The 24,646-nt window shown below is 29.8% G+C and overlaps 1 protein-coding gene across 10 annotated transcripts in view; it reads right to left on the minus strand.

The window, feature by feature from the left end:
- Positions 1-24,646, minus strand: part of LOC119616445 (RNA-binding protein Musashi homolog Rbp6-like) — a 328,977-nt gene that overhangs the window by 260,595 nt on the left and 43,736 nt on the right. For all 10 annotated transcript variants that reach the window (XM_037972790.1, XM_037972789.1, XM_037972791.1 and 7 more), the window contains one exon: positions 21,351-21,391. In XM_037972790.1, the coding sequence (XP_037828718.1) occupies positions 21,351-21,391 (41 nt within the window). The remainder of the gene's footprint in view (positions 1-21,350; positions 21,392-24,646) is intronic.

Below are 24,646 nucleotides of genomic sequence, written 5' to 3' on the forward strand. Positions count from 1 at the left end.
GGAGCTTCGACATGTGGAATCAAATCTGTGCCATCTTGTTCGGCACTGTGTACGGTTCCCTCGCTAGCTGTTATAGTAGCTGAGTCTCCGTTCCCTATCGTACCCTCACTAGCTGTTATGGTATCTGAGTCCTCACTTCCTACCCTACTTTCACTTGCAGTGTCAGTGGAGGACTCATCCGCAAGATGGACACATAAATCTGTAGATGCAGTTCTCGAAGTCTGCTCAGCTTTCACTGAGTCGGTTGAGTCTGCTTTTAAGCGAGATAAGGCGTCGGCTACTACATTGGATTTCCCTGGTTTATATACAAGTTCGAAGTTATATTCCTCTATTCTAGCCTTCCACCTTTTCAATTTCGCATTATAATTCCTGTTGCTCATGGCAAACGTCAGAGGTTGGTGATCGGTAAAAATGCGTATTTTCTTAGCTCCATACAGATAGGAGCGAAGATTGTCCAATGCCCAAACTATGGCGAGCATCTCTTTCTCGTTCGTGGCATATGCCTCTTCTGTCTTGTTCAAAGAGCGAGAAATAAAGGTTATTGGTTTGTCCTTTCCCATTTCCCCTTGAGACAGTACTGCACCTAAAGCACTGTTAGAAGCGTCTGTCGTAAGATTAAATGGTTTGTCAAAGTCCGGGAAGGCTAATACTTCCGACGACGTGAGCAACTCCTTAAGCTCGTTAAATGCTTGTAGCTCTTCTTCCCCGAGAATAATTCTAACTTTCTTCGATTGATTAGCCTTGACTTGTGCCATCTCGCCACGAGTGAGAGTGGTTAAAGGTTTAGCTACTTTGGCAAAGTCTTTAATGAACCTCCTATAATAGGATGTTAATCCCAGAAAACTTTTGAGCTCTTTCAGGGTCTGGGGTGGTACAATGTCAAGGATTGCCCTCACCTTCTTCCTATCAGGCAGTATACCATCCTTAGTAACCACGTAACCAAGGAATTCGACCTCGGTTTTCATAAAAGCAGTTTTCTCTAAATTAACCCTAAGGTGAGCGTCTCTTAGACGCTGAAATACTTTCCTAAGGTTCCCCAGGTGTTCCTCAATATTACCCCCGTATACTATTATGTCGTCTATATAGACATAACATATTTTCCCTATACAACCTCGCAGGACGTCATCGACCATACGCTGAAATATAGCAGGCGCATTCCGTAGGCCGAACGGTAGCCTCAAAAACTCATACTTCCCATTCATTGTTGAAAAGGCTGTCTTTGGAATATCCCTTGGATTCATTGAAATCTGATGAAACCCCGAAGTGAGGTCAAGGGTTGTAAAATATTTCGCCTTGCCAAGGCTCGCCAAAGTTGAATTTATGTCGGGAATTGGATATGTGTCAGGTATGGTGACGGCATTCAGTCTTTTGAAATCCACCACCATCCGATATTGTTTCTCTCCATTTGGTTTAGGTTTCTTTGGGACCACCCAAATGGGAGAATTATAAGGACTTCTTGACGGCCGTATTACATTATTATTCAGAAGTTCTTCTATTTGTCTGTCTACTTCAGCACGCATACAAGCTGGATAAGGGTAACTCTTTGAGTATATTGGCTCATCAGTGGTACACCGTATCTCTGCCCTAATAGATGTTGCTGCCAATTCGTTATTTATTGGTCCAAATATGTCACTAAACTCGGCTATTAGGTCACTCAATGTAGTGCATGATGGAAGTACGTTAATTTCGTTCAATGTCTGAATTCTAAGTGGTATACTGATCCCTGGCGAGATTGTCAGTGTATTATTTTTGTGGTCTATTATAGCTTGAAGCTCACGTAGAGTATCGTCGCCGATTATACCATTGAAAGATGTGAATCCCGGTAGTACATAGAATGTAATTGTCGTATCGTTACCAAATGGGGCAAAGAATTTCCCCTTTACCTTCTCACTAATTTGTATTCTCCCTGAAGCAGTACGAACATAAAATGGTTTATCTAATTTCTTTGAACTGGGGCATAAGGCTGGCTCAACAAAGTTTTTTGTAGCCCCTGTGTCTATTAAAAATTTTATTATTGAGCCATCCTTTAATTCATTGCTTACGTATGGTAAGCCGGAAAGGCACGAGTCCGAAAATTTATTTCGTCGTCGGCCGGTTCGCCCTCATTGTCCTCTTGTATCATGTTAAAAATTCTCTGTTGTTTAAACGGGTGTTGTGCCGACCCGGGACGAACCTGTTCCGAAAAGGCCCGCCTTTTGTGGTTATTCCATGGTCGGTTTCCGGTCCCCCTAGATTGCATACTCTGATCTATGTCCATTGGTTCTGGTCTGTGGGGAGCAGGCTGTTGCGCAACACGCCGTGGCTCAAATTGTCGGTTAACAAAAGGGTTCGCTTGAGGTTGATACCGGTTTTTCGGTACAAATTTTTGGAAGGAAGCTTGGTTTCGAGTCTTACTTGGGTGGTGATTCGGAAAGTTATTAAATCCCATTGGAACCTGGACCCTATTCTGACCATTAACCGAATGTAGGGAGACCTGACTCCTGTAATTGGCATTTCTCAATTCCAAACATTGCGAATATGCCTCGGGAAGTGTCTTTGGCTTCATGAGCATTATCATCTTTGACAGCTCGCCATTAAGACCCCTTATGAAAACTTCCAGTGTCCTATTTCTATAAGTCTCTATTAAAACGTTCGTCGTTTCTTCAGAATAAGTTTCCGTCTTCAATTTGTTTATGATCAAGGAGAACTGGTGATTTACTGTAGCGTAGAACTCGTCTACGCTCATACTCTTCTGAGCTAGTTGGGTCAACTGATGTTCTAGTGTGCGAACATCTCTTTTGTCTGCATAATGCAGAGAAAGACAGTTCTTTATCGATGCCCAGTCTTCATCGAATATGTTGTAGGAGGTAAGGGCGGCATCAGCCTTTCCCCTACATTTTCGGCGTATAGCCTGAACAATAGCCCTATATATCGGCTTCTGCCGGACGATCTCATAGTCCTTCAGGATACTCTCCACGCTATGTATCCAGGATACATACTGCGTGGGGTCACCCTCAAAAGACTGCAAGTCCCTTACACAGTCGGGAAGTTTTCCTATCTCGTTCAATTCGGTTTCTGTGGTTGGAGCACGCAGGGGGGGAGGAGGACTTTCGCCCTCAACAACCGGAGGATTACTGGGCCTACGTTCCAAATTCAGCGTTCTCTGATCCAGAGTTTTTAGCTGGTTTAGAACGGCGTTTAGGGCGCCAGTTAACTCTGTTACCTTATTTTGCAAATGTTCCATACTTACATACACATATACATATACATAGGAATTTGCAGGTTCTTCCCTCTATATTTTGCAGGTTCTTCCCTCTATATTTTTACAGTCACCCTTACAGGATATGCCTTCCAATAATTCTCCCTCTTCTCTTCAAATTAATTCACTGGTAGTCACAGGATCGAAATTTCACTTAATTGTCACTGTTCTTTCTTTCTTTAGGTGGATCCTCTTTTCCACAAAAAAAAAATTTAAAATTTCACTGTTTCTTTTTTTATTTTTTCCAGTTTTTAGTTTCTGGAGGGTCCCGTAGGAATCGCAAAAACTTATTTAATTTCACAATTTCGGGGTCGAAATTTCACTTAATTGTCACTGTTCTTTCTTTAGGTGGATCCTCTTTTCCACAAAACAAATTTTAAGGTTCACTATTTCTTTTTTATCTTTTCCAGTTTTTATTATTTAGTTTCTGGAGGGTCCCGTGGGAATCGCAGAAACTTATTTAATTTATTAATTTTATATATTTAATTTTTTTATTAATTTTATAAGGACTCCGCTTTCTCCTGGCGGGTCCCTGCTCGGGCGCCAGTTAACTTCCTTTGTTATGTGAAATTAAAAAAAATGATTTTTAAGTGGACACCGACTTGTCCACTATAAATGAAACACGCTAATTTTTGGTTTACAATTTTATTCAACGACCGCTTTGGTCAACCTCCCAAGTAAGACTAACTCTAACAATATTTTTTAAATACTTAAATCTAAATAATTCTGCTGATGCAACTTATTCCATTCCCACGTTGTGAAATCTTCCAGACGAAATATGATCCTGCATACTAGCTTGCGCGTGTGCACCGTCAGCACAACCTTGTGTAGATTTTTCCCGCTCATGTATACTTGATTGTGTTAACTTGCATGATATTTGTTTTTGTTGTTTTTAATAAGATTTTTGTAAACAAATAAGTATGTAAACAGGCTCAGGCAATGCGAAAATAGGATTTTATTGTTTTATATTTTTGTGTAAAGTGCTAAATTGTGAATGAGATAATGATCTATTTTGTTATAACATCTACCAAATCGTATATTTTTATAAGAAGTAGGACTTCAGTTTTATATTTAGAGTTTTCGATTGAAGGTTTTTCGTTATTTAAACTTTTCAAAATAATTAAATTGAAGGACTTTCCTGAGGAAACAACGAACTGGGAATATAAAAACATGTGGGGACACCTCAAGATATGCCAAAAAATGTACTGATATTGGTGTTTGACCTGGAAAAATATTGGTAGGGCATCAGTACCGGAATTCAGTAATTCTTTTAATTTTAAGTATTGATATCGTAAAGTAATGACAAATATCGGTTACATTAACGAATTTTCAATTCCCTAACTTTTTAACGACCGTAGAATATTTTAAAGACAAAGATCGGAAAACTATAAGAATGTCAAAAGTTATGTATTGATACATAATTATTAGTTTTGATTGATTTGGAAGATTTAAAGGATGGATTAACGAATTGATTCAGTGTCAGTAAGTAATAAAAAAAGCCTGTATAAAATATATGTAAGTAAAGTTTAGTTCGTCATGCCGGTACATGATACACCACAATAAATGGATAGGTATATCGCTTATATGCAGGTTTAGCACAGCGAAGATTTGATGATATTCTTCTTTTTTGGGTTATTCTAACCAATTAGGAAATAGTAGTGTAAAGTGAAAACTGTAAGTTAAATAGGTGGTGGTTATATGCTATATAAAAATAGATAAAACTGCTAAATATAAATCATGTCTTTTGGGATGAAGAGTGTTTAACCGTAGGTCTGCTGAAGTCTTTGTCGAGTGTTATAAGGGAGAATTTATACAGCATATACTTGATGGAAGGACTACTAATGACATCCAAATAAAATTTATTTATAATAAGATAAGACATTATTTATTTTATATATTTTTATTGTTTTGACAAATTATTTAGAACATTTCCACTCTGTATTTTGGACAGCTAACATATCTTGGTGTGTACAGTAGAGTACTCCATCATTGTGAACGTAGCGTAAATATGTAGGGGCTAATAAGTCGATAGAAGAAATGTTCGTTATTTATTATTTTTAAAATAGTTGAAATACTTTTGTAAAACAAGTTGTATAACTAATTTTGACAATTGAGGTTTTGAACTTCTGATGGGACTTTTACCAAAAACCCATCACATTTTCTAAAAGAAAACATTAATCAAAGCAAATTATACACTTTGATAATATCAATAAAGTCAATTTTTTACCGCAGATTTGAACTACAAAAAAGTGTTTTATTTTAGCATATTTATGCATTTTTTCCAGCATAGGTTCTGGTCGAATTTCGACCGCTGGGCGAACTCTAGTATTAATGAGATCGGTTCAGAATTTTACGAGCTATAAGCGTTTAAAGTTGTTACTAATACATAGAAACAATAGTCACACGTACGTATTCTTGAAATTAAAAACAAACAAACAAAGCAAGAAACAAAACAAAAAATTAAACCGTGTTGTTTACTTTTTTAAAAAAAGAGAGGAGAGTGCAGAAACGTTTAACTTCTCTGTTACCGTTTGATTTTTGTATTTTGCATGATATTTGTTTTTGTTGTTGTTTTTAATAAGATTTTTGTAAACAAATATGTATGTAAACAAGCTTAGGCAAAGAGAAAATAGGATTTTATTGTTTTATATTTTTGTGTAAAGTGCTAAATTGTGAATGAGATAATGATCTATTTTGTTATAATATAGTTACGATTGTTACCAAATCGAAAGGAATATTTTTATAAGAATTAGGACTTCAGTTTTATATTCATATTTATATATACATTCCCGAGGAAACAACGAACTGGGAATATAAAAAGATGTGTAAATAATGCTTGGGGACACCTGAAGATATGTCAAACAATGTACTGATATTCGTATTTGACCTGGAAAAATATTGGTAGGGCATTAGTACGGAAATTCAGTAATTTTTTAAATTTTAAGTATTGATATCGTAAAGTAATGACAAATATCGGTTACATTAACGAATTTTCAATTCCCTAACTTTTTAACGACCGTATAATATTTTAAAGACAAAGATTGGAAAAATACAAGAATGTCAAAAGTTATGTATTGAAATATTTTTAAAATATAAAATTATTAACGTGAACTTTTTATTGGTCGTTACACTGCCGATACTTTTCGGTTATGTTTAACAAAAAAAAATCGGTGAAATAAAATACTGAATTGTGGTACATAATTATTAGTTTTGATTGATTTTGAAGATTTAAATGATGGATTAATGAATTGATTCAGTGTCAGTAAGTAATAAAAAAAGCCTGTAAAAAATATAAGTAAAGTTTAGTTGGTCATGCCGGTACATACCGCAATAAATGGATATGTATATCGCTTATATGCAGGTTTAGCACAGGGAGGATTTGATGATATTTTTCGTTTTTGGGTTATTCTAACCAATTAGGAAATAGTAGTGTAAAGTGAAAACTGTAAGTTGAATAGGTGATGGTTATATTCTTTATAAAAATAGATAAAACTGCTAAATATAAATCATGTCTTTTGGGATGAAGAGTGTTTAACCGTACTTATTTACGTTTATTATTCATTTACTTGCTATTAAACTTGCATATATTAGCAAAAGACTGAAATTTATAGTTAATTAATGTTTTCTTTCAAACAGTACTTACAAAATATATGAAAAATTAAGGCGTTAAATTCTTCTTATGCATATACAAAATCAGTGTGTAATTGGATATGCCAATGCATATCGTTATGCGCTCCTATATGAAGGCTAATAGAAGGCCCATTAGAAGACCTCATAGAATATCTACTTTTAAATTCTATTAGAAGACATTAAAATTTAATAAATGTAGGTCTGCTGAAGTCTTTGTCGAGTGTTATAAGGGAGAATTTAAACAGCATATACCTGATGGATGGTATATGCTGTAAACAGCATATACCTGATGGATGGACTACTAATGACATCCAAATAAAATTTATTTATAATTAGATAAGACATTATTTATTTTAAATATTTTTATTGTTTTGACAAATTATTTAGAACATTTCCACTAAGTGTTTTGAACAGCTAACATTTCTTTACTGGTGTGTACAGTAGAGTACTCCAGCATTGTGAACGTAGCGTAAATATGTAGGGGATAATAACTCGATAGAAGAAATGTTCGTTATTTTTTATTTTTAAAATAGTTGAAATACTTTTGTAAAACAAGTTGTATACCTAATTTTAACAATTGAGGTTTTAAACTTCTGATGGGACTTTTAATAAAACCCATCACATTTTCTAAAAGAAAACATTAATCAAAGCAAATTATACACTTTGATAATATCAATAAAGTTATTTTTTTACCACAGATTTGAACTACAAAAATATGGTTTTATTTTACACATTCATACAATTTTTCCAGCATTGGTTCTGGTCGAATTTCGACCGCTGGGCGAACTCTAGTCAAAATAAATACGCGTATTTCGATATTTCAGTTTTGTGGTAAGTTGACATGAATGCAATTTTGAAAAGTTACAGGTATTTGCAAGACAATGGTTAATGTAATGAAATATGTATATGTATGTATGTATGAACGTATGTACATACATATATGTATGTAATCATTCCCTTTTTAAAAACAATTGTCGTACGATAAAACAAATACAAAACTCATCATTTTTTTATTTAAAAGACGTACATATGTACTAGAGCTATGCATGAGTGACTTAAATAAAAATATGATTTTTTTCAAACACTGTGTTTGACTCATTGTTTTATGAATAAAATGAATAGTATATTTGAAAATAAGGAGTGTTAGACAATACTCAGTTCAAACGATACAAGTAATGAAAGTGTTTATTTGATTCAAGTCAAGTACTATACAGTGAGTGAATCGAGATAAAGCAAAAAAAAATAAGTTCGACAAATTAACAGATTTTTCGAATATTACTTCGAATTTTCGAACTTAATTTCGAATATTCGAAGATAATATAGTAGCGTCATCAACTGTACTTAACACTGCCAAATTTCATCCGCGGAATCTGGTTTTATCAGCTTTAAATTTTTTTCGAACATGTGTTCGAATTTTGGAACTAGTTCCCAATAATCAAAGAACGATATGATAGCGAAAACGGTATTACTTTTTTAGTGCGATTATGATATCATATTTTATAATTGAAAACGATATTATTATAATATCGTTTTAATATATTTTGTTTCCAATAAAAATACAAACATTTGAAAAATATTTCAAACATACAAATAACACTATGCAACACTATTTTTGGGGGGCGAAAAATTCCTTCACAAAATGAAAGTATGCCATTAGTGTATTCAAACCCCCGAAGCATTTTTCGCTGCTAAGTCAAATTTTTACGCTATCGCTAATTGAAAGTTCATAGTGGGTTAACGGGATTTTTAACTTTAATTAATAGAAACTATTAACGAATGGGGTATCATATGAAAGCTCCTTCGACGTGCCATTGAATAATATGTAAATCAAGAACATCCATTTCGAAATTTTCGCGGTTTACGAATTAAAGCATTTTTTGTTGGAAAATCGAAAAAAAATTTTATTTAAACGGCTAACTAAATGGCCAAATTAAAAATTTTGCTGCGAAATGCACTGTTTAATGTGTTTAAGTTAAATGCGGAGAGTTTGAATATATTTAAATACTTAAAACATGTTTTTTTTTTAAACTTTAAACTATAATATTTTTTAAAAAAATTAAATTTTTTATTCTTTGCACATTTGGTATAAAAAGGTGGGGGAATATATTTTATTTATTTTTGAAAATAATTGCACGTTTTAGAAATAAATTTTGAGACTGTAAAAGAATGGACAAAAACGCGAGTATAAAAAATAATAAAATACAAGATTCATTTACTCACATAAAAATTAAATAAAATTTGACTAATTTGTAAAAATAATCCGTATACTGTTCGAAAAAATTAAATCTTTTATTAATATTTTATAATTTTACGGAAGCTGCGTTATGAATATTGGAGATTTTTACATTTACTAATGCACTTTCGAAAGACCTTTTAAATGATACCCCTGTCGCCCTACTCCAATAAACATTTATATCTTTGCATAACAAGTGTTTACAAAATGGACTCGAATGACCCATTAAAAATCAATATTTGTGGTCCGAAATCTGCATATGTTTTTGAAGTGAATTCTGAAAGTATTTGTAAAGTTTTAATAAACTTAGTGTTAAAAAGCGCAACTTTCAATGACCGATAACATAAAAGTTTGACCTACCAACGCCGAACGGTTTGGGGGCTTTAATACTCTAACCAAAATCAATTTAATTTATATAAATAATATAAAACTACATGTATACAATTTTGAAAAAGTTTCAGGTATTTGCATGACAACGCAGATTTTATGAAAAATATGATTCTATGAATGTATCTAAGAATGTATATATGCAATCTTTTCTTTTTCAGGCTTTTGTTATTTTACTTTAGCGAAATATTTAGCTAAATATCCTTTAAAATGAGATTTTGATAACAAAAGAGCATACAGAATAAAAGCTGGAAAAGGCGATTTTACTATCGTTATTTTTGGAAATTATGATAGCGAAAACGATATTATAATTTAATGGAAAAACTATATTATAAGGAAAGGTACAATACGATACGAGAACGATATTACTTATGATCGTTTTACAATATTACTTATGATCGTTTCGATATCGGTTTGAATGCTGTTAAAATTTTAACAGCATTCAAAATTTTCACCATTTATTCAAAAAAAGACTCATTCGATTCAAACAATATATTTTGTATTGTTTTAACATAAACAAATTGTTTACTCACTCGATTTGAATGTAGTTGCACATTCACTTGATAGTACTCACAACATTTGAGTATAACAAAATTTTGTAAATACTATTCTAAACAAACAATGAGTTGAGTGCAAAGCAATGAGTCACTCATTGTGTATAGCAAATAGAGTTACTCATGCAGGGCTCTAGTATGTACTTACATAGGGATCTGCCTGGAACTGGATCAAAACATTCATTCACAATATAATTATTCTTTCATTTAATTGAAAATATTTGTAAAAATCAAATATTTTGTTCAAAATGTTTGAAAATTTAATTTTTAAATAAATTTTATAAATCCGCAAGTAGCCCTTAAACTAATTCTAGTACTAGTATTCTTGCTTAAAATTCTAAAACAGTTTGTACTATTGTCTACTGTTCTAGTAATAGTACTAGATGCTTTTAAACAATCAACCCTTCATTCCCTACAGGAAATTGGGTACTGGGTTGTTAAAAAACGCTAAATCTAGCTTTCTTTAAATATCTTTTTTTGTAGTTAAAAAAAACTCTAAACAGAACTAATTTTTTTTAATGCATCAAAAAGAGATGCTGAAATCACGAAGTTAGCAACGCTGTAGTTAGTTGATGGAACGCAGTCATTTAATATACATATATATATTAAATGACTGTATGTAATTGGTACATTAGTGGTGCCCAAAAATATATATTGCCCTCAGATCAATCTTATATTGTTTATTAGTGTCTAACACTAAATGGTGTAAAATTTTAGAATGACACGTGCCGGAAAATTCAAAAATGATATTAATTACACAGGTCTGCAATGAAATACTCCTTTAAAAAAATATGCTTGCTTTCGATTTATCCTATCATGTCACAATATCTGGTAATTAACTATTTTATTTAACCCTTATTGGACCAAGCTTAAATCTCAAACATTTTTTCAAGTAATATTTTTTTAATAAACTTTTAATAGTATTGTACTTACAATATTCGATTTCATATATAAATATAAAGCAATAACTTTTATACACCCTAAAACCTTATAGTAAATTTTAAAATATTTGTAAAAATCAAATATTTTGTTCAAAATGTTTGAAAATTTAATTTTTAAATAAATTTTATAAATCCGCAAGTAGCCCTTAAACTAATTCTAGTACTAGTATTCTTGCTTAAAATTCTAAAACAGTTTGTACTATTGTCTACTGTTCTAGTAATAGTACTAGATGCTTTTAAACAATCAACCCTTCATTCCCTACAGGAAATTGGGTACTGGGTTGTTAAAAAACGCTAAATCTAGCTTTCTTTAAATATCTTTTTTTGTAGTTAAAAAAAACTCTAAACAGAACTAATTTTTTTTAATGCATCAAAAAGAGATGCTGAAATCACGAAGTTAGCAACGCTGTAGTTAGTTGATGGAACGCAGTCATTTAATATACATATATATATTAAATGACTGTATGTAATTGGTACATTAGTGGTGCCCAAAAATATATATTGCCCTCAGATCAATCTTATATTGTTTATTAGTGTCTAACACTAAATGGTGTAAAATTTTAGAATGACACGTGCCGGAAAATTCAAAAATGATATTAATTACACAGGTCTGCAATGAAATACTCCTTTAAAAAAATATGCTTGCTTTCGATTTATCCTATCATGTCACAATATCTGGTAATTAACTATTTTATTTAACCCTTATTGGACCAAGCTTAAATCTCAAACATTTTTTCAAGTAATATTTTTTTAATAAACTTTTAATAGTATTGTACTTACAATATTCGATTTCATATATAAATATAAAGCAATAACTTTTATACACCCTAAAACCTTATAGTAAATTTTACTTACTTTAGTTGTTGTTTTTGTCAATTTTGTCCACATTTTGAAACTTTCCCAGCAAAATCTTTACTTACCCGATAAGTAGGCAAGTAATATTGGAGCAAAGTGTAAGTACTTTCTTTTTGGGTGAATAACTACTTATTTTTGATTGACGATGACCAAAAAAATAACTGATTACAAATGTGCTTACCCGACTTTTCCGGATTTAAAACACAGTTATTTTCTGTGTTTATTAGTCTATTCAATTACCCAATGCTCCATTAACAATTTATTTTATCGTGCTATTTGGAATAGTTTTTACAGAAAGGTACAAATCAATATTTCTTCAAAAATCTTCTAATATTGACTAGATTTAAAACCATTAACTAATTCCTTATTAGACATACGCTCTATACATCTGGCTAAAAATCCTATCCAAAAAAATGAAATAATTGTGTGAAATGTGTGAAATAACTACAATACTCATTACCAAAATTTGAAAACATTTTACTGGTTTACTTTTAAATTTAAGTGTTTTGTGACACTAAACGATCGGAGGAAGTTATAATAACTTTTTACTTTAACTTTTTTTAACCGATTTCTGAGGTTTATATCTTATTGGAACGATAATTGTAAAGTCCTCGAGAGTGAGAACTGACATTTTTTCACTAAAATTTTAACTGTGTCAACCCTATGGCGTTAAAAATGCTAACAATTTCGTAAAAAGTGCCATCACTTTTTCGTGTTAATGATAATAAAAATGTTATTTTTGCACAAAATTCTTCAAAACAATCATTTTGTGAAATAAAAATTTTATTAAGAATTTTTTTTTTACATATTTTTTCTAAATTTTCTTAAATTTTTATATTATGTAGCCACATTGGTTGTCTAGTCTCCGAGATATGGCCTGTGTAATTAGTAACTTTTAGTTATTGAACGGAGCTTACATTAATAAACAAAACTATAGCCATCTGAGGAAAATCCATCTTTCTGGGCACCTCTAATGTACATTCTTCCTTTGCTTCTTCTAGTACTTGAGTTTTTCTTCCACTACTGTAATATACAACTAACATAGTCATAAGTTCTATACAGTTACTCTTGAAAACTGCTGACTTAACGATTTAATCCAGAAAAGCATAGAATAGACTTTAACAAAAGATTTTGTGCTATTTGTTTTTTTTTATATATAGAACTAGTTTCTACATAAAAAGATGAAAATGCAGATAATATAAAAAACGAATTCCTTTGGCAGGAAGTAGTTATTATGTAATAGTATTCGACCCGCTTTTTTGTTGGCTAAATTTTGTTTTTATAACATATTAATAAATAGTATGTATGTATGTATGTATGTATGTATGTATGTATGTATGTATGTATGTATGTATGTATGTATGTATGTATGTATGTATGTATGTATGTATGTATGTATGTATGTATGTATGTATGTATGTATGTATGAATGAATGATATGAATATCTAAGATTAGGCTTCTCGCGATATTTTTGAAAGTTTTTCGAAACTTAATAATATTGGCGTTCTTATTTTGTTAAAATTCCAACTCCTTATCTGCATATCTGCGGCCAAAACATTGATTTCGGGAGACATTTTTTAATAGATCGAAAACTGCTGAACATATTTCAAATCAGTCTTGACAGAATTTGGATGCACAATAAATGCATAAAAGCAAAAGAAGAAATGCATTTTTTTATTTCAAAATTAGATTTTATCATTCGTAAATATAATATTCAATGGCCTTAAAAAATTATGTTAAAATTTTTAATTTATAGTAATCCATTTAGGAGTTATGTTGTTAATAATGTTAACATGGGAGTTAATAATTTCCCATCAAACAATGTTTTTTTTTCATTATCACCTTCGAAATAAATAAAACTCCACCAAATTAATGTTCACATCTAAAGGGTTAATAATAGAAATTTTGTTTCTGCGCCATTTTTCTCAGCAAAAAGTTTACTACGTTAGTATACTATCTGATCCTAATGGTATTTGTAAAATAACTTATGTTAAAAGGTGAAATTTTATCGACCTCATTTTAAAGTGGTAACGTTGGATTTTTCTATTTCGTCTCGAGTCAGATTTTAGAGAATAAAGCATAATATAAAAGATGTTTTCTAATTCTATATTAATGGATGTTAAAGCAAAGGGCAATTGCCATTTATAATTCTGCCGGGCACAAATATCTGTCAAACGTATTTGTGTATTAGTGTCAATGTTCGTCTCAGACTTTTCATTGAAAAATACAGGGCATTTCAAACAAATTTCATTGAATGAAACTCATAATAATAAGTATCAAAAGATTTTTAACGATTAACATGAATGTCATTTTCATTTTTTTGCATTTTTCCTTTAACATTTTCACAATTAAGAGTTTGTAACACATAAAAGTACTTTTCCTGTCACCAATAAATAACTTAAAATCAATTCTGGGTCCGTGCATGGAAATTCCACAATATAAAAGATCGACAGAATGGATTGATAATGGACTTTCTACAACAACAAAATATTTTTAAGATCATTCTGTAAAGAGTTAAATTACAGAAATTATTTGAAAAAATTTATTGCACATACATATTTAATGTTTATGATAAATTACAGTGGATCAAACTCAAAATCGGACATCTTTCATATTAATTTTTAATTAAATCAAAAATGGATTAAAAACTACTTTTATTTGAAATGTATGAAACTTTATTTTTATGTCGGCCGATTGGGCTTTCAAATGACATAACAAATTTTATATCTTTGTCCTGATAAGTAACCGAAAAAACAAAATTCACATGTTAACATTCCATAATAAAGTCAATTTACTACAAAAATTGTTAGCCACTTTTTTTGAGGATGTCTCAAATTAAAACCATAATCATATTCTTAATTTCTTGGTTCGAAAACTTAGACATGTTGGCTTTAATTTTATCTTTCTTAAGTCATCTTAATGTACATATTTTTTCCGCATTGACCAAAAACGGCAATACCGCCCTATCCATGGGGTAAATACGCCATGTCATTAGTAAATAAAACAAAAAGTTACAAAAATAAAAACATATTTTGCTGTTTTATACTTTAAATCATTAAACAAAGTATTATAAACCAGATAATTATTGTTAATTTCACATAACTTAACAAACAATTTTAAAACATATTATGACTGATTTTTTCTATATATGAACCACAGATGAATTGGAGCGCACAACAGGCCCGATAGTGGCCTAGGTGTATTTTTTCGGATTTGATGTATTATACATCCTCCTATCAACCTAACCTAACCTAACCACATTTTGTTCTACATCACAAGCATTACTTATATTTGGCGAATGTGCCCCAGGGCAGTTCTGGGGTTTAGTTTAAATTTTTTCGTGCTTCAAATTATGTTATCGAAAGAACAATTATGTCTTATTATTCACTATTAACATTCTATCACCAACCAATATATATGACGATAGATAATCGATAAACGAAAAAAAATTACATTCACAATGCTGGAGTAATCTGCACTCCACAAATTCTATTTCCTGTAATTTCAAATTTATCTATATCTTTTTAACCCACTTCAGCAGTGTTGCCATAACGGCATTTAAAGTGCAATTCTATCACTTTTTTTCGTGTTTTGCTATATATTTTTAGCATTAAAAGTGCATTTTTGGCACTTTTTCATTTATTTTGCACTTTTTATAATTAAAAATAAAATTTATTTTCTTTTAAGAACTACAAAAATTTAGTTTCTAGATGTTTTGTGAAATTTTAAGGAATTCACCCGAAAACTTTGTATATGTATGAAATTCCATTTTACTATTTTTTAGTTTTTACGTTAACAAAAAATCAGTTTCACATCGAATATAATAGACATACACATTTGAAATTTGATAAGTCTATAGAAAAGACATTAGTATATCGTGTGTTCAAGAAAACCGAATTTTGGATTATGCCAGTCTTGTAGTGATAGTAGAAATTACATGCGGAATTTACCAAAATTACTAATGATACACTTAAAAACAGATTTTCTTTTTAATTTTAATGTTTAATATATGAAAAAATATATGTATTTTAGTTGTTAAAAACTATGAAATTAAAAAAAACCATAGAATTTGACAAAAGTTAGAAATCTATCCCTATTTCCCTACACGAGAAATTTTTGAAAAAAATCCTTACTTGGCATCCCTGTTCGCATCCCATTATGGGACTAAAAATTCCTTAAATGAAATTGTATAAGCTCTCACCTGAGAAAAAAAGGGAGTTTTTTTGAAAAAAACTGCTTACATAAAGTATTATATTTTTGAAAAAGTGGAGATTTAGCTTTGTCTATTGTGTGTAATTCTATTGCTATATCTATATATACATATAAAAGAGTGATATTACTGACTGACTAAACTTCGAATCAGTCGCAAAGTCGCAAATTTAGTTCTTTGACAAGGCACAGTGGGGCAGAATGGAAATTTTTTGGAAATAAATCTGGCATTTCTAAACGGCTGATCCGATCGGTATAAAATTTGGGGTGAGCGTAGCCAAGGAGTATTCGAGTTTAAGTTTTGAAGATGAACCCCGCAGATGCCCCAGGGACGGCGCTGTGGCGGCTCAAAGTAGGGTACCTACGACATGTAAAATTTTTAAACTAGTGCCATTTTTTTGTTTTTCATCCAAACACAAAGATTTTTATATTTTCTGAAAGCGCTAGACGAGATCTTGAAAAAACATACTACTTATCTCTTATAATATCCGAGTTATAGGCATTTAAAAATTTAGTGATACAAAATTTACCATACCTTGGTCCGCCTTTTTTTGAATACCGGGCGTAATTTTGGACCAAATGGACTCAATTTTTTCTTGTTAGTTAGACAACAAAATTTCAGATCAATATCATTTACAGATCCAAAAATATACGTTTTATATATATATATATATATATAGATCATAACAAACAATGCCAATCTAGCGTTTTTAGAACAATATAATTGAAATTTTTTGAAAATAAACAATTGTACAGCTTTTTTAAATACGATGTACGTTTTTTTATCGCATTCAAATCTGGCACCCTAGTAAGAGAGAACGCAGCACAGTGGTATAGGAAAAAAAAAAGAGGGAAATAATTCGGTAACTTCTAAACGGTTAATCCGATTTTAATGAAATTTGGTATGCACAAAGAGGAGGTGTTGTCGAGTTTAGGTTTTGAATTTGGACCTTATAGGCCAACCAGGGGCCCGGCGGGGGGTCCTCAAATTAGGACACCTCGGCTATGTTAAATTTTTAAAACGATCCTATTTCTTCATTTGAGTTCCGATTTAAAAAAAATTTCGTATATAGAATCTCCTCATCGAGCACTATAAAAAATGTCGTCGTAGCAGTAAATTATCTCTTATAGTTTAGGAGATATTCGCATTTGAATATTAAAATTTTAAAATTTTTACCGTCCTTACTTTAGTTTTTTTGATAATAGCAGGTCCAAATATTTCCGATTTTCGCCATTTTTTTTTATTTGCTTAACAACAAGTTTATATACCAAGCAGTGAAAGAATTATGTAAAAATCATGACTGAGTCCAAAGTTATAGGCATTTAAATTTAAAAAATTAAAAAAAGGCGATTTTTTGTCATTTTTTTGGGAAAAAAGTATCTTTTTCTTTTTAAGTTATCTAAAAAGTTTCTAAGAAGATGTATATAGAATTTATACTTTTTGGAAAGCTGACTTTACATAAAATACGATAAATGAAACAAAACCTAAAAATTTTTGATACCGAGGGGACCAGGTCCATCCAAAAAAACCCTATTTTTTATGGAAAATTAAATTTTGAGCAAAAATTCTCAAATCGCATAGTCGATATCAAATTATAGTGACCTGTTTTATATGACCCAATAAGTTCTTAATCATTTTGTAACGGGTTTCGATAACCCCGCCCCTGGTATGGATATAATAGGCAAAAAACCAAAAAATCCCATTTTTGGGATTTTTTAAAACTTTTTTGGGAATTCCGGGATTTCTAATAAGAAAATTCGAAATTTTTATTTAATTTTGGATTTTGAGTAAAAAAATCTACCTAACTGTAAAATTTCATCAAAAAATATTCATAAATAAAATTTTTATTGCAATTTGAAAAATTTGTATCTTCGCAAAAACTGAATAAAAAACATTTTTTAATTTTTTTTAAAAAAAGTATTCCGCGAATTTTTTAATTTTCAAAAATTATATACAGTTTTGAAAAATAGACAAAATTACCTTTCCATTGATATATAACATGCCTACCTAATGTTTTTTAAGTGACAAATTAATTAGGGAAAACTCAACATCTTTTAGAAAATTTGCCTAGCACTATTATTTTCATCCATAAGGTTAACTCTTAAATTTGTTACATATATGGATGAAAATAATAGTGCTAGGTAAATTTTCTAAAAGATGTTGAGTTTTCCCTAATTAATTTGTCACTTAAAAAACATTAGGTAGGCATGTTATATATCAATGGAAAGGTAATTTTGTCTATTTTTCAAAACTGTATATAATTTTTGAAAATTAAAAAATTCGCGGAATACTTTTTTTAAAAAAAATTAAAAAATGTTTTTTATTCAGTTTTTGCGAAGATACAAATTTTTCAAATTGCAATAAAAATTTTATTTATGAATATTTTTTGATGAAATTTTACAGTTAGGTAGATTTTTTTACTCAAAATCCAAAATTAAATAAAAATTTCGAATTTTCTTATTAGAAATCCCGGAATTCCCAAAAAAGTTTTAAAAAATCCCAAAAATGGGATTTTTTGGTTTTTTGCCTATTATATCCATACCAGGGGCGGGGTTATCGAAACCCGTTACAAAATGATTAAGAACTTATTGGGTCATATAAAACAGGTCACTATAATTTGATATCGACTATGCGATTTGAGAATTTTTGCTCAAAATTTAATTTTCCATAAAAAATAGGGTTTTTTTGGATGGACCTGGTCCCCTCGGTATCAAAAATTTTTAGGTTTTGTTTCATTTATCGTATTTTATGTAAAGTCAGCTTTCCAAAAAGTATAAATTCTATATACATCTTCTTAGAAACTTTTTAGATAACTTAAAAAGAAAAAGATACTTTTTTCCCAAAAAAATGACAAAAAATCGCCTTTTTTTAATTTTTTAAATTTAAATGCCTATAACTTTGGACTCAGTCATGATTTTTACATAATTCTTTCACTGCTTGGTATATAAACTTGTTGTTAAGCAAATAAAAAAAAATGGCGAAAATCGGAAATATTTGGACCTGCTATTATCAAAAAAACTAAAGTAAGGACGGTAAAAATTTTAAAATTTTAATATTCAAATGCGAATATCTCCTAAACTATAAGAGATAATTTACTGCTACGACGACATTTTTTATAGTGCTCGATGAGGAGATTCTATATACGAAATTTTTTTTAAATCGGAACTCAAATGAAGAAATAGGATCGTTTTAAAAATTTAACATAGCCGAGTGTCCTAATTTGAGGACCCCCCGCCGGGCCCCTGGTTGGCCTATAAGGTCCAAATTCAAAACCTAAACTCGACAACACCTCCTCTTTGTGCATACCAAATTTCATTAAAATCGGATTAACCGTTTAGAAGTTACCGAATTATTTCCCTCTTTTTTTTTTCCTATACCACTGTGCGCAGCTTAACTTTCCGTTGTTAATTGTTTGTTCGCATTTATCACTACACAATCGTTGATACTAACTAACAAGTGCAAATGTTGCAAATTTGTTAAAATTTTATTTGCAGACAAAACACACAAAAGTCAATCAAATGAAGGTTTATATTTTTCATTGTTTTTTGCTTTTATCGGTATCACCGGTTTTTTAACATATTACAAATTTACATTAAATTAATAGAAAAATGTACATGGTAATAGATTTTTGGGTTTTTTTCGCTAATTAATTTTTATTTCTTTACAAAAAATATATACATATGTATGTATATAAAATATTACAAAATTTGCCCAACTATTACACACGAATGAATAATTTAGATGTAAGCTCTAAATACTTCACACTTTGTCGACAGAAACTGTTGGTAAAAAATTTTTAAGAGATGCCCAAAAAATGTCGATTTTATTCAGATTTTATGACTAAAACTAACTGTTGTATAACTTTAGTCCAATCGGATAACTGGGAAAATTACTTATAATCCGTTTCTACGACACATTCGTAATTCATTTACACAGTTCATCGCCATGTTGTTTTTTTTTCATTCATTATTTTGTAATTTTTTGGAATATTTTTGTGTGTGTGTATAATACAAAAATACGTTTATTACATTTGTCCAATTCACAAGCCTCGTGTATCTATGTATCGTGTGTATTAGTTTACACTTGTGTATAAATGTTGTTGGTAATTTCAATTAAAAAAGCTCGTATAACTTGACGTTTGTTTTTCATATGTTTATTTATTTCGTATTTAATGTCAAACTATCATTCTCACGTGAATGCCCAATTTTAAAGAAGATAAAACAGAAGAAGAATAATTTCATAAAGTAAAGTAAATTTAAAAAAGGGCTTTTAAGTGAAATAAAATGAAAAATAATTCATATTTGTGCTATAATTAATTTAGTTTTCCAATTTAATTGTATTTTTATAAATATTGAAGATGTTTTTCTTTCTTTTTTACAACATGGCTTTTTACAATACAATTGGCTGTTCACAAGCAGATATCGGAATTCTGTATTTTAATAAACGATACCAAATACAAAGACCACTTGTGAATTGGACAATTATTTCAACTGTTTAAGTTGTATATTTTCTATTTATTTGCATTTTTTTGCAATTTAATTTTTTATTTGTCTCCAACCAATGAAAACAAACAGCTGATTATGATAAATACCCGATAAAAATTAGAGATGACACTCATTCATTCGTAATTCGTACGTAATTCAAACTGAATTACGCACAAATTTTGTACGGGGAATCATGTCATTCAGTACGTAATTGGGGGTTGAATGATGAATGAGAGCGTGAATTAGGAATAATTGGGATTTTTTAATGCTAAGTAATATGGGCACTTTCGTATGTATGTATGTATGTATGTATGAATGAGAGCGTGAATTAGGAATAATTGGGATTTTTTAATGCTAAGTAATATGGGCATTTTCGTATGTATGTATGTATGTATGTATGTATGTATGTATGTATGTATGTATGTATGTATGTATGTATGTATGTATGTATGTATGTATGTATGTATGTATGTATGTATGTATGTATGTATGTGTGAATGAGAGCGTGAATTAGGAATAATTGGGATTTTTTAATGCTAAGTAATATGGGCACTTTCGTATGTATGTATGTATGTATGTATGTATGTATGTATGTATGTATGTATGTATGTATGTATGTATGTATGTATGTATGTATGTATGTATGTATGTATGTATGTATGTATGTATGTATGTATGTATGTATTGTATGTATGTATGCATGTGACTAAAATTGTACATCAGTTAGTTTTAAAAAATTAGACTTATCTCGTGAAAATCTATATATTTGGGCACCCTTAATTTATATACTACAAAAGCTGAAAAATGGCCAACTTACCTGGACTTGTTTGCCAACTCAGTCCACCAATAAACATTTTCCTAAAATGAGATGAAGGAAAGAAAAAACAAAATGATTAGCAATTTAATAGCAAATATTTATGTAATACTATTATGCAGTCATTGGTACTATTCAGCAGTAAATTAAACAAACAAACTACATACACAAATAATTATTTTTGTGTGTGTTTCTATGTTAGTTTAAAGTTGATCTTTTACAAGAGAAGCACAACTTTTTAAGTTAAAAGTTATTTACATAAGTGTAAAAAAGCAGAGTTTAAATATTAGTAGATGCTTTTATATTTTTATTTTTGACTTTGCAATAAATATGCATTTACCTCATATTTAAAAATATGCATATTTAAAAAATGGTTCTGTTCAAAATATTTCTAGTATTTTTGCTAAAAATATTTACCCATACAAACTATTGCATATTACAGCTTACAGACAAATATAAAATGTTTTCACTTACAATATATTACGCAGCAACTCGCTAACATATTTATAATACCCACATATATTTCATATGGCTTGCCTATAATATTAAAATATTTTCCTACACAAATTATTCGCAGTCAACAATATTGAAGCCATGCGATCAGTAATATACGAACATGAAATGTACGCAAGCAGAGCATATATGTGCCGACGAAAACACGAAACAAAACGATAGTCGCGACTATCAGGTTACAATATTTTTACTATCAAACTTAAATATTATTTACTATAGGAAATGACTTATGGTCTAAAATTTAACATTTCATGTTGAACTTGAAAAATTATAAAATGTGAAAAATGTATGCAAGATATAACCAAATTTTATTTAGAAAATAATTGAAAACGTTTATATCTATGTATGTTTTATGTATATTATGGGAAAAATGTATGCATGAAATAACCAAATTTTAATTAGATAATTTTTGAATTGAATTATTGAATGTATGTATTTATTAAATTTATGTTTAATTTTTATGTGGAGTATTAAAATGTATGTATTTGTATTGATTGTAATATAATTAGAAAAAAATTATATAAATACTTAGAGGATCATATGAATGTAAAAATATATTCAAATATGTATATATGTAAAAAATTGTTTTTACAGGCTATATTTAAACATATTGTTTGTAACAGGATGACAATAAGTTTGTAAACAGGTAGTAATGCATTAGTAGTGTCTATGAAATGATCAATAATGAAGGAAATTATAGGTATTTTAGAAATTTGTAACAGGATGGCAAAAAATTAAGAGGGGACATAAAAACATAAAAAGTTGTTTTTGTAATTTTACATTGTGAAAGGTTAAAACAACAAAAATGTATGAGTGTATTACATACATATACAAGTATGTTTTTCATATGCATGTGTCACATTTCTATAAATTATTATTACATACACTCAATTATCTTACAATAATGAATGAACAGGCGCGAAGAAAAAAATATATAGGTGTTAATAAATTTGCATATGCCATTGCCAACCTTTTGAATTTGCATGAGAGAGACTAAATAATAATGATATTTCTTTCCTCTTCTCCCCACCACAAATTCAAGTAAAGCAAAAAAAAGGATCTTGCGTAAACCATCGTTAAGGAATGTGCGTAAAATGATAAAGTAGGAAAGAGAATTTCTACTACAGGTCATTTTTATGACGAATGTATTTTTGCATCACACGTACATATCTTCTTCCCTCCACCAATTCAGGGAAAAAATGACCTATCGTAATCCACCGTTATGGAATGTGCGTGAAAAGTAGGAAAGAAAAGTGCTGTTACAGGTCATTTTTATGACGAATGTGTTTTTTGTTATTGTTTCACACATACTTACATACATACATATGTATATACAAAACCAGATATAAATGGTGTTGCATATTTGAATATATTTTTACATTCATATGATCCTCTAAGTATTTATATAATTTTTTTCTAATTATATTACAATCAATACAAATACATACATTTTAATACTCCACATAAAAATTAAACATAAATTTAATAAATACATACATTCAATAATTCAATTCAAAAATTTTCTAATTAAAATTTGGTTATTTTATGCATACATTTTTCCCATAATATACATAAAACATACATAGATATAAACGTTTTCAATTATTTTCTAAATAAAATTTGGTTATATCTTGCATACATTTTTCACATTTTATAATTTTTCAAGTTCAACATGAAATGTTAAATTTTAGACCATAAGTCATTTCCTATAGTAAATAATATTTAAGTTTGATAGTAAAAATATTGTAACCTGATAGTCGCGACTATCGTTTTGTTTCGTGTTTTCGTCGGCACATATATGCTCTGCTTGCGTACATTTCATGTTCGTATATTACTGCTCGCATGGCTTCAATATTGTTGACTGCGAATAATTTGTGTAGGAAAATATTTTAATATTATAGGCAAGCCATATGAAATATATGTGGGTATTATAAATATGTTAGCGAGTTGCTGCGTAATATATTGTAAGTGAAAACATTTTATATTTGTCTGTAAGCTGTAATATGCAATAGTTTGTATGGGTAAATATTTTTAGCAAAAATACTAGAAATATTTCGAATGGGAGCAATTAAATATATTATATTCATAAAATATATTTATATTTTAATATTACATACGTATGCATAGGAGAAAATATGCATTTTGGTTACTAATATATTAGTAATTTTAATCACTGTAAAAAAGTAAAACTATTATGTTGTGCTAAATGCCAGGAACTTCTTTAAAAAAATAAGGAAATATGTTTGTGTCATATTAAAGTCTTTCCTATAGTTTTGTCCATTTTCAAAAATATCTATTATTTTCAGTGTGCGAGTGATATTTGTTATAAACGTCAAAACTGAAACCCAAGTTTTAGTGTATATTTGATAAGTAAAAATTTAGTTTAAGTTCAGATTAGAGACTTAGAAAGATCTACTCTATATATAAAGTTTTATTTTTTAAATTAAAATTTGTTAAAAAAAAATAGTCTTGCCCGGTCCTCTTTGCAGGCTCTTGACTGAACATGTGGACTCTATTCTATTTTGTCCTATTAGATTCCGTAGTTCCTAAGTTTATCGATTACGAACAAACGTTACTCTTTTTCTTCATTTAAATCAGAATTCCAAATCCTGAAATAATCTACCAATCATAAGTATGAGAATATTATTCATGAAAATTAGCAAAACTGGTCCATAATTGCAGGGAAATGTATATTGATGACCTTTTAAATAAGAGTCTTTCCTCCAGAAACTTTTTCTCCAGAAACTTAAACTTTTCATATATGGTTTTTAAGTATTCTTAGATGT

Source organism: Lucilia sericata, unplaced genomic scaffold (genome assembly GCF_015586225.1).
Source record: "Lucilia sericata isolate MDLA Ls3-8-SP2 unplaced genomic scaffold, ASM1558622v1 Contig000072F_arrow, whole genome shotgun sequence".
Lineage (NCBI taxonomy): Eukaryota > Metazoa > Arthropoda > Insecta > Diptera > Calliphoridae > Lucilia > Lucilia sericata.